This window comes from Heteronotia binoei, chromosome 5, assembly GCF_032191835.1.
Source record: "Heteronotia binoei isolate CCM8104 ecotype False Entrance Well chromosome 5, APGP_CSIRO_Hbin_v1, whole genome shotgun sequence".
Taxonomy (NCBI): domain Eukaryota; kingdom Metazoa; phylum Chordata; class Lepidosauria; order Squamata; family Gekkonidae; genus Heteronotia; species Heteronotia binoei.
The window spans coordinates 144,819,615-144,831,627 of record NC_083227.1 but is presented as its reverse complement, the minus strand read 5'-3'; the positions used below and the strand labels follow the sequence as shown (position 1 = coordinate 144,831,627).

At 41.0% G+C, this 12,013-nt stretch overlaps 1 protein-coding gene across 1 annotated transcript in view; it reads left to right on the top strand.

Moving 5' to 3' along the window:
• The window catches only part of LARS1 (leucyl-tRNA synthetase 1), an 89,857-nt gene that overhangs the window by 67,083 nt on the left and 10,761 nt on the right, over nt 1-12,013 (top strand). Inside the window, 1 exon segment of the mRNA XM_060240546.1 lies at nt 3,587-3,719. Coding sequence (XP_060096529.1) covers nt 3,587-3,719 — 133 coding nt within the window.

Sequence of the window (12,013 nt, the reverse complement as noted above, 5' to 3'; positions counted from 1 at the left end):
GCTGAAAACTTCATCCCCATGCATTGCTTCTATATTCTGCACGTGGATCAAAGTCACTCATTTACACGAGGAGTGCTGGGGCAGGGGTTAAAATGTGTCTAAAGTATGTAATGGAACTGCCACTTCTTAATTTGGGTCTTAGGTTGCAGTAGAGTTGCAGGTCTGTGCTGGAAAATACCTGAAGACTTTGGGGGTAGATCTGGGATATGGTGGGGTTTGGGGAGGGAAGGGGCCTCAGCATGATACAGTGCCACAAAGTCCATCCTTCAAAGCAACTATTTTCTCCAGGGGAGCTGATCTCTGACAGCAGGAGATGAGTTGTAAAAGTGAGAGACCCCCAAGCCTCAACTGGAGGCTGGCAACCCTAAATTGCAGCCTTTAATTTATCCTACAGGACTTGGCAGGAGCCACTGAGAATGGAAGTAGCTACTATTGCCCCTCCTCTTTTCTTCATTGGGATGACTTGACTATGCTTCCATTACCCAGTTCAGTGCAATGATGATAGCCTGTCATGGATCTCTGGGAATGGCGGCTTATATATCTAGACCAGTGAGATGCCACCTGTGTAAGTGAGTGGGCCTGTATTGTGCAAGGTCCTATGGAGGAGAGCAGTGTCCCTTTGTGTTGACCTTGGCATAAACTGTGAGCAGAGTTTTCCCACAACACTATCGTCCTCATGTGGTGCTTTACTTTCTCCTGTAATGTTTGACATAAAATGAAGAGGTGGTCCTTGGACATGTTGGCCTGAGGCAGGGGGAAGAGCTATATCTTCCTTCAGTGGTCAGGTAGGCAAGGGACCAGATTTTGCCTCCTCTCAGCCATGTCTGATTGCCCACTCTCTTACATTGTCTCATAAAGTGCACCCTTATTTTTTTGAGTCTACAGTATGATGGTGGAGTATGGCAACATCCTGGAAACTTTATATTGATGTTATACCTACCCATTACTATGCAGAATGTGCCCATTCTGACCTGATTTCTGTAGCAGAATGTGCCCATTTTGACCTGCAAACCCCGTTCTGCCCTGCTGTCCTTTGAGTTCCCAGCTCCTCTGGAGGGGCTTTTCCTTCTCTCTAGGGTAGCGGTTCCCAACCTTTTTGGCATCAGGGATCGGTTTTGTGGAAGACCATTTTTCTAGGGGCTGGGGGGATGCTTTTGGGATGATACAATTGTGCTCTTTATTTCTATTAGTTTGGCATGGTGTTTAAGTGTGCAGACTCTTATCTGGGAGAACTGGGTTTGATTCCCCACTCCTCCACTTGCAGCTGCTGGAATGGTCTTGGGTCAGCCATAGCTCTCGCAGAGTTGTCCTTGAAAGGGCAGCTTCTGGGGAGAGCTCTCTCAGCCCCATCCACCTCACAGGGTGTCTGTTACGGGAGAGGAAGTATAAAGGAGATTGTGATCTGCTCTGAAATTTGGAGTGGAGAGCAGGATATAAATCCATTGTCATCTTATTATTATTGTTGTTATTATTACTACATTGTAATATATATAATGCTTGCTGGGGGGAGAGTGTAGATGACTGAGGAAGGCAATGGCAAACCACCCCGTAAAAAGTCTGCTGTGAAAACGTTGTGATGCGACGTCACCCCCAGAGTTGAAAACAAGTGGTGCTTCCACAGAGGACTACCTTTTACCTTTAATATATAATGAAATAATTATACAACTCATGGCCCGGTTGCTAACAGGCCACAGACTGGTACCGGTCCATGGCCTGGGGGTTGGGAACCCCTGCTCTAGGGTAGCCTGCCACGACCACCACCACCTGCCCTTTCTACAAGGTAATGCCCACTGGGAGGGACAGGATTCCCAGCTTCCCTTCCAAGATCCTGAGGCCATGCCTCTGTGTCTCCTGCTTGCCCAGTGCCTGGCTACCATGAGGACAGTTCACTGCTTTGTGTGTCCCTGGGGGGAATAGCCAGTTGCCAACTGCTTGCCTTCCCTCCTCTTGGGCTCCTTTTGAAATAGCATGTCTGAAATAGTGGGAGGGGAGGGTCTATGTGGTACACAGAACCACTTCCAGAATCAAAAGTTTAATATATTTATTACAAAGGAAGTGTTTACAAGCGTACTTTTTAGCACCATTGCAAAATTGAAGCAAGGAAGAACAAAATAAATTGGCAAAAAGCTCTAATCCTCTGTCCCTCTCACTAACATATGCCCTAAATAGATGTTAAAATTAGGACAGGCTCTTTATCTTAGGTTGCCTAGTTCTCTAAGGATCCTCTATTACCTTGAGGGTTAGTCCAGCTGTCCAAAATGGAGGCCTGCTCCCAGCCTTGAACAAGCAGTCTCTTGTTCAAGGTTGAGGGAGAATACGGGAGCTGTCTTGTTTAAACGCTTATTGAAAGGGCACTTGAGGCAGTTTAACTTTCAAAAACTGAATAAAGATGTTATTAAACAGGCAGGGAATATATATATATTAGAAGGAGTCAAAGTTTAGAGATTGCTGAGGTAAAAACTGTAATATATACATATCTGAATTCTTAGAACATTCAAGAGAGTGTAATTGCAGTTTAGTTCAGCTCTAATGCAGCCCCGTGGCGCAGAGTGGTAAAGCAGCAGTACTGTGGTCTGAACTCTCTGCTCATGACCTGAGTTCGACTCCGGCAGAAGCTGGATTCAGGTAGACGGCCCAAGGTTGACTCAGCCTTCCATCCTTCTGAGGTCGGTAAAATGAGTACCCAGCTTGCTGGGGCGAAAGTGTGAAAGACTGGGTAAGGCAATGGCAAACCACCCCGTAAAAAGTCTGCCGTGAAAATGTTGTGAAAACAACGTCACTCCAGAGTCAGAAACGACTGGTGCTTGCACAAGGGGACCTTTCCTTTCCTTTCAGCTCTAATATAGTCCTCAATAATGTTTCTTCTGGAGAACAGCATTTGCTTATAGTTCCTAGATTTATCCCCTTAGAAATCTGGTTTCACCCTTCTGATATTATAGCTTCATAGTAACTACCAAGGTTGTCCCAAGCTTAATCTCTCTCTACGCTAAACTCAGGTTCTCCTCAGAGCAACTCCTATTCCCTGGCAGGAATTGTTCTTTTCCCTAAGAAGCAATAATATCCCTTCTTCATTGGCTTGATTGGGAATTTCTGCCTAACTGACCAGTCAACTCTTGACAAATCTATTTCCAGTAATGTTGTCTGAGTGAAGCAGCTTTGTAGCTTTCTTGACTAAGATTTGAATTCTCTCTCAGAGGAACTGTAATAAAGACAAAGGAGTCTTTCTTCTAACTCTTCAGAAGACCCTTTCTGAGTATTGGTTATCAAATTGCTAAGAACACCTTAGTGGTAGTTTTTAAAAATTAATTGCAGCATTTTCTTTAGTTAAACATATTTCTGCTGTGAAAAAAGAGTGTGAGGGTCCAAAAAACAAAAAAGCAAATTACGTGTTATAGGTGGGGTCTGGAGAATGGAAAAAGATGAGGACAAAAGACATACCAGTGGCTAGTGTATCAAGTGCAGTGAAAGGGTTTAGATATGTCATGTGACCTTGTTGTATAGGTCAAAACTAGCCTTTTGGGGCTCTGAGATGTATTGTAATAGGGTACTCTTTTCACTCTGCTCCTACATTTTTATTTTCTTGCAGCCTGGTGTGTCTATATTTCTGGTCAATCCACAGCCAGCAAATGGCCACTTCTCTACAAAAATTGAGGTCAGGCAAGGAGATGGTCGAGATGCAATAATCAGACGCTTGATGAAGATAGACAGAGGAATCAAAGGTAACATTCTGGCTCCGAACCAGGTTTTATTTCAGTCAGCTAGAGGTGACAAAATTCCTGCAAGGCAGCTTGTTGTGTGAGTACTGATTGTCCAGAGTTCACACTTCTGCTCACTTGGCATCCTCTCCAATTACTTTAGTTTTTAAGAGAGCAGCGCACTGAAGGAAGGCATGATCCTTATTTCTTTGTTGCTGTTTCTGTTACTTTCCTATAGATTTCTGTGTATGCAATGCCCTTTGAAATCTTTGTCATCTAACAGTTGTCATATCTTGTGTAATGGTGCCAAAAGAATGACTTGTCACTACTCATTCCCATATGAGATTCGGGAGGGTGTTTTGTTTTGTTTGCTATGAACAAAAACACACTTTTGTATGTCTAGTGATTTTTGAAAAGTAACAGCTACACTTACTATAATAATGATAAAGATTGGTAACAGGGCGATTGTATATGTATGGGGGGTGACTGAGTAATATGTTTTTCAATCCCCAAGAGTATTTCATGCACCTGAATGTTTGTCCTGTCCATTCTGGTAAGACTATTCTAAAAGAGGGCAGAAGTAGCATTGCATGTGGTGTTTGGACCCATTGTTCTGTGTGTGGTTTTAGCAACAGCATTCTGAACAATCTCAACATAATTCTGTGTGTATGTTAGATGACTTAGGGGCTTCACTTTACTGAGGGGTATGGGTTGGGGATAAACACATGTTGGGCTCCTTGGGAGATCTGCATCTAGGGGAGGACTTAAGGGGCTCGGAGAACAGCTTTTGTGTCAAAGAGGCATGTTGTCAGCTAGGGCTGCAGACTGAGAGACTGGTAGGGTGAGTGGAATTGATCACTGTTGCTCCATGGTCATAAAGCACCACGCCCCTCATGGGGTTACCCAGCTGTTGGGTGTGGGTAGTTCCAGACTATCCCTGCGCTTTTTGTGCTACACCCTGGAAGCTGTGAAAGTAAAACTCTGCTGAAGTGCATTGTTGTGCTAATACTATATCCTGTATGCCTCCTTCTGAGAACTTTTGCCATGACATGACTGTTCAGGTGCTATCCAGAGCCATTAGAAATTATGGTAATTGTATTTTTATTCCACTGTCCCTCTAAGAATCTCAATGCAAGTATGGCATTTCCACCTCTCATAGCCTCCCAGACCTGTCCTATGGTACATAAAGCTGAGAGGAAGCGAGATGCTATTACTCCTTCTTCTGCTTTTCCTCCAAGGACCTTGAGGTGACATATGTGTTCCTTTCCTCCTCCATTTTATCATCATAGAGACATGGTGAGGTAGGTCTAGTTAGCTTCATGGGCTTAGGGACTGAACTAGAGTCCTTCCAGTTCAAGCCTGGCACTGGCTCCTTTCCACTATTCCTCCTTTTTCTTCAGTAGGTTATGAACAACAACTCTACTGTGTGTGTTCGTTATTGAAACAACAGCTGAACCTTATTTTAAAGCTGAGGGTCCTGTCCCTCGTGGAAAAAGTAGATGTCAAAGTGATCAAACTATGTTCTTCCTAATGTAGAGAGATTGGTCTTATTCTTCCCCTCTAAAGCCTTAATCCAAGCAACATTGGATAGAATCTAAAAGACCATATGTGTGCACCGTGGCTTTTCTGTCCTCTCCTTCACATCGTGATCTCTGTGCCTCCTGAAGAGATGGTCTTGAATGTCAAGGTGCCATTCAAAGTGACATGTGCTGCGGTTCAAGAGGCTGTAACGGGAAAGGAAAATGGTTGCTTGCATGTATGCACATCTCATACATCCCCCCCCCCCCCCTTTTTGTGTGTACCTGGAACATTTGCAATGTGCAAGTGGATCTTTGAATTCCAGTTAATCTCTTTAAAATACACACAATAGTGTACATTAAAAACATACACTAACAACACTAGGGTTGTACATGTGAGTTTTGGCAAGGAACTTGAGGCGTTTCTATATTGTGCAGTGGCTTCTCTACAGTTTTTCATCATAGCTGACTATCAGTGTGATCCTAAGCAGAGCTGCAGCCTTCTGAATACATTCAATGGACTCAAAATGGTGTAACTCTATTTTGGATTGCACAGTAGATGTACTGATGGTAGGTTCCAGTGGGAACGATTTCCCAATCTGTCCATCACACGTTTAGCCCATACTTCTGCCAAGAAGCAAAAGTGCCTTCTCCTTGCCTCCATTTTGCCCCCACAGTAATCTTGTAAAATAGGTTAGGCTGGGCAAGAGTTACTGGCCCAAGATCATCCAGGAAGCTTTATGTCAACGGAGGGATTTGAACTCAAGTCTCCTTGGTCCTAACTCATCATTTATACCACACTGAATCCTGGAGAGAGGAGGAGGATATAGGTAGCTAAACAGTTTCACGGTTAGGTTCCATTCCCTTCATTGATCATATATGTATGAGTAAAATGGGCATTTTCATATTTAGTTGGAGCTTTTTTTCTTTCTTTTTTTGTGTGCTGAAGCACCCCATGTAACAAATGCAGCCAAGAGATATATACAAATTAGATGATGAGAAACACTTCATGTAAGAGCTTATATAAGATGTCTTTTAGATAGCTTGTGGGAGAAGATCTTGAGTCGTGGGAGGGCTCCAAAATGAGATTCAGTGTTGACGTTCCTTGCCAGCGCCATCTGCTTTCCTGTTCTTACATTTTTAGCATATAGCGACTACTTCATTAAGAGCTTGGAGGGGAGCCATATAATGGTTTCATGGAGACTGCTGAACTGAGGCCTAGTAGTAATTTCTGTTAACTGCTCCTAATGATAGACAAATCCCACCCCATCTCAATTTGGAATGGACTTTTTTGGTAAAGCAAGTAACTTTCCAAAATACTAGAAAACAAATCATATGATTTCCAAGGGCATTCTGGAGTCCGTGCTACATCTTACTTTAAGTGAAATAACGAGAGGTCCCAGTGCCTCCCTGTTACCCTATTCCTTTTCCAGAAAACCTCCCAGGCAACATTATGGCTACAAATAGAGGACGGCACTCACAAGGGAGAAAGTTGGTACCGGAGACTTCATTATACCCTAGAATGCTGCTGCAGTAGCATTGTGGGTACGAGGATTCTGGCAAAAGAGTTGTAAGGCTCTGAGAACCCAGGAAAACTACTTTTCCTAAGGTTTAGTGTCCAAGTCACTGCTGTGACAGCTTTCTAGATTATAATGGCAGTATGATGACCAACCATTCTCAGTGCCTCTGCTACTTTTGTCAGACCTTTTTGAGTGGGAAAAGGTGGACTGGATCTATGTAACTAGTACTATTTAAAAATCCCACTCTACTAGAGAATTTGTTCTCCCTCCCAAGTTTTTTTTTTCTTAACAATCCTGTGCAGTGTGTCACACTGAGAGTATACAACTGGCCCAGTGTCTCTCAGCAAGATTCATGGCATTGTGGGATTTGAATCCAGTCTTCAATATCCTACTCAGGTTCTCTAGCCTAGGGGTCCCCAATCTTCTTAAGCCTTGACACAGCGTGGTGGGCGCAGCCACAGAATGGCTGCCACAGATTACTTTCCGTCACACAGTGAAGAGTCTTGTGCTGTGATGGCATCTTCTGCTAAAGCAATGCTCTTAAAAATCTGCACAGCCAATCAGAAGCCTAGCTGGGCTAAAGCCCACCTGGCCCCTCCCACTTTCTAGAAACACTTGGTGGATGCCATGAAAGGTGTCAGCTAGTGCCATTGTACCCACAGGCACCATGCTGGGGACCCCTCCTCTAATCATTTATACCAGACTGACTCCTAGGATTCCAAGTACATTATAAGTTCCCCCCTCCAAACTTTAGAGATGGTTTGCACTCTGCCCTAATGGGCTTAGGATTCTGAATTGAGGAAGTCTGTTTTTGAAATGCCATCCTGCCCCATTTCTGAAACTTACTACCATCGCTAGTTACCTGCTTATGCCAACCTTGAACTTGTGACTGACATATGAAAGGTGCATTAATCCATTACACGTCTGCTGAGTTACCTGCTCTCATTTATCCAACAGCTTCCTAATGCATGAACTGCACTATTGTCAAATCTTGATTTTTAGCTTGTATGATGTGTGGAGGTGGTATTGGAGCCATTTCTCTGAAAGTGCAGTCATATAGACCTATCTTTCGACTGAACATAGATTGCCACAGTAATGGCAGAAAGACTTAAGAAACTGTATGCCAAATTTAATATACACTGATCAAACAGGCTTTGTACCAAAGAGGTATATGAAAGATAATATATAATTAATAATAGATACAATCAAATTTGTGAATAAGAAAAGAAAGCATTTTTATTTCTGGATGCAGAGAAAGTATTTGATAATTTAATATGGCCTTTTGTACTGAATATACTTCAAAATATGGGCTGTGGCCCTGAATTCTGGAACTGAAAGCAAGGTATATACTCAAACCAGCAAGCAAAGATTTTAATAAATGAAAAATTAACAGAAGCAATTTCAGTTGGAAAAGCAGCATGCCAAGGCTGGCCCTTGTCACACCTATTTATCCTAGTTGATACAGAGAGCTAGAAAGATCAGACAAGACACAAAGATCAAAGGAATAAAAGTAGATGATGTAGAATTTAAAATGAACAATGTGGATCCCCTGAAATTGTTACAGTATGTAGTGAACATATTTGGGCTTGGATCCTTCTCAGAATATAAAATCAAGAGGAAGACACAAATTACAATGGAATTCTTAATGCAACAACAAGAAGATATTATAAAGAGTATAGGATGTACAATAGCCACCAATTCCATTAAATATCTGGGACTAAATGTGACTGGGCAAAACTGTAATCTTTTTAAAACAATTATCAAAAGACCTGGAAATTCAAGTAGATTTATTCAGATGGGAAAAATTAAAAATCTCTTAGCTGGGAAGAATTTCTGCTATCAAAATGAACGTACTGCCAAAACTCTTTTTTTAAATTCCAAATGCTACCTATACATATAGAAGAATATTGCTAGAGTGGCAAAAGACAGATAAATAAATTCAGTAAAACTTGAATCAGCAGACCTAGATGAAGGCTTATAGAATTATTTATGGATTAAGAAATCAATTTATGGATTAAGAAATCAATTAAAATGATCATACAAGGAAGGAGTAATATTACTAGAGATGGACTTTTGAGAAATATCAGGGTTGCCACTTTCTGGAAAGTCAGGGAAATGGAAATTGGTCAGGGAAATCCAGGGAAATTGATCTGAAATCAGAGAAAATCAGGGAACTGATGATTAAAATATATTCAAGCAGTGTATTTTTGACCTGCTGCCAGGGAACGTCACATGAAAATATATACTTAAATATTTACAAAATGTGAGGAGGTGTACTCACTTCTGTGACATACTGTACTTATGCATCAGTGGGAATGGTTATTGGGGGGGAAATTAAGTTTACTGTTAAGAAAAAACTTATACAAAATGTTTTTTAGATAGTATATAACAGGAGTGGCCAAACTTGCTTAACATAAGAGCCACATAGAACAAGCGTCAGACGTTTGAGATCTGCAAGACATGAACAAATATTACATAAATATCTTTATTAAAACTCTTAATACTTTCTTTGCACAGAAAGATAAAATATATATGTTAGCACTTTACAACTTGAGCATACTCAAAAGAGACTTTTTAAAAAACCTGGGAATAACAGTTCCCATAAAACCAACATAGGGAAAGGTTAGGGTATTATTTTTGGCACCAGTGGGAGAAGGAAACACATGTATTATATAAATCACTGATTGCCATTTGCATCATTATGCATCTCTCTCTGCTTTGTCACCAAGGTTAGTATATACAGCTCCTACAAGAGCTGTGAAACGAAAGGGGGAACCCTGCACCACCCTCTTTAAATCTGTCCCTCCTTCCAGTGGCTCCCTTGGCTCTTGCACTCTTATATCCTAGTTTAGGTCTCTGGGCAACCTGCAAGCCTGCCTATTCCCCCTCCCTCCCCACTTCACACATGGTGGAAATAGTCACCTATCTATGGGTCAGCACTCAGAGGCTGACTGAGGTTCCGATGCTAAGCGTGCTTACTTGAGAGTAAGCCTGCATTAAGTTCCTCCTCAACCTCTGGGAGCAGCACAGTATGTGTGAAAAAGCTGCATGTGTCTCCTGAACTGCAGTTTGGCCAACCTGGTATATAATCCCAAAGGATATTGGGAAAGTAGACAAAAACTACAAAGGACAATGTTGGAAATGTAAGACATAGATGGAACCTTTTCCATCTATATTGAATATTGAAATGAAATACATGGAAAAATGAGGAACGTATTAAAATTTAAATTCCTTATGGAAACTAAGAATATGCTATTATAATAAATTACCAAAAATTTTGGAAGATATTCAGATATATGGTGACAGTGATTAGAATTATCTGCGCAACAAAATGAAAATTAGATATCTGTCCAAGCTTAAAAGAATGTGAAAATAAACTTCCTGACTATGCAGTAATGGTGAAATTAACAACCTATTTGAGAAGCAGATCAGTTATGAAATCTGAGAGATGGAGTGTCTATTGTGCAAGCAGGAGACAGATTTAGAATGAGAAACAGTTTTAAAATGTATATAAATGTATTGCAATGCAGAAGCAGAATGAGAACAGGTTTTGAATATACATGTACAAGGAAGTGGATTTGGAGGAGAAACATCTTTTATTTTCTTATTATGAGATACATAATACACTTTCCTTTGTATTATATTAAAAGTTATAGTGAGTATGTAGAAATGGCAGAATATGTAGTAATGATAAAACTAGTAATGCATTTGCAAAATAGATCAGTTATGAAATTTGCAAATTAAATGTGAAAGTACCCCAACAGAAGTAAGAACCATTGTAATTTATAGATAAAAATTATAATGGAGAGGATGTTGGATAGAAATACTTCCTATTTTATACACTCTGTAAAATATGTTACCTTTGATTTATATAATTACGCTATATAATACCTCTTTTCCTTTTTTGTATCCCCTCTATACTGTTACTTTGTTTTATGAATTTTTATATATATCAAAAGCACTTAGGGTTCACTGGCAGTAAGGATTTGCTGTGCAAAAAGGCATTAAAGCAAATGAATTTGTTCCCTCGTTTCTGCAGCTGCTGCGAAAAGCATGACTTCCCCTCTCCGCCCCCCCCCCCAACATGGAAATTGTTCATTTTCCTCTTCCCCATGATCTCTATATTTAGATAATGGTGGAAGTGTTTTAAAAAAAATGTTGGGAAGCCTATGTATATGCATGGGCCCTGTTATAATAGATGCAGATTTTTTAGATTTGAGATTGGTGACAAAGCAAGGTCTATGTGCATCATCCTAATTCTAGGCTCAGATTTGGGTAGCAGCCTATTTAAATGCACATTGGAAATGGTCATTAGAATAATCTAAAGATGTGTTCATTTAAAAACTTAATACTACCTTCAAGCAGACTATAAAACACTGCTAAGCAGAACAAATCTTACACATTATTTCTTGAAGATGCTCAGGGATTTGCAAAGCTCCATGTGAAAGGAGTTCAGCTGGCACAAGCTTTTGGCTGAGGCAATGGACAAAACAACATATGGCCTCCCTAGTTTTTGGCCCATAGGACTACTGATTTCTGTGTCCTGGCCCAGTTATGGGGCCACATGTAGGATTTTTTTCCTCTTATCGCCATCCTGGTATTTTAATTAATGTTAATGTTATCTGATGCTTTAACTGTTTAACTTGTAATTTGACTGTATTTCTTGACTGTAAGTTTTGTATGTTGTTACCTATCCTGAGTCCATTCTTGGGGAGAGTGAGTTATAAATTAAAAAAATAATAAATTGTTTTAATTTGCAGTGAGTCATAATAAGTGGGAGGGGAGCAAATTAATGGGTTGGATCCACTGTTTAGCTTGCGTAAGGAATGTGGATCTTTTCCACGTTAATCTTTATTTATTTATTTAGTTGTATTTATACCCCACACTCCCCTAATGGGCTCAGGGCGGCTAACAACAATTAAAATCAACATAGAACTTTAAAACAAATATATACAGTAAAAACCATAATATACAAGGTTTACAATCAACAGAAAATCCAAGATGTGTGTCAATGTTACTAGTTGTTGTTTTAGCACTAGAGGTCAACAACTGATGGATCTTCTTCGTGGTCTCTGTGCATCACACTTGTGGGAGTAGGCGCCAGCGCCGATCTCGATCGGTAAACTTCAAAAGCTGTGGATTTCCGCGCCGCCGGCCCAGTGCGCATGCCCCGAAGCCCCACTGCGCACGCCCACTGGGACGGCCGCGGACATCCCGCCAGTTCTCTTCTGACCGCCGCGCTGATCAGTTGATCTCTCTGCCACGGTCGGTGAACTTTTCG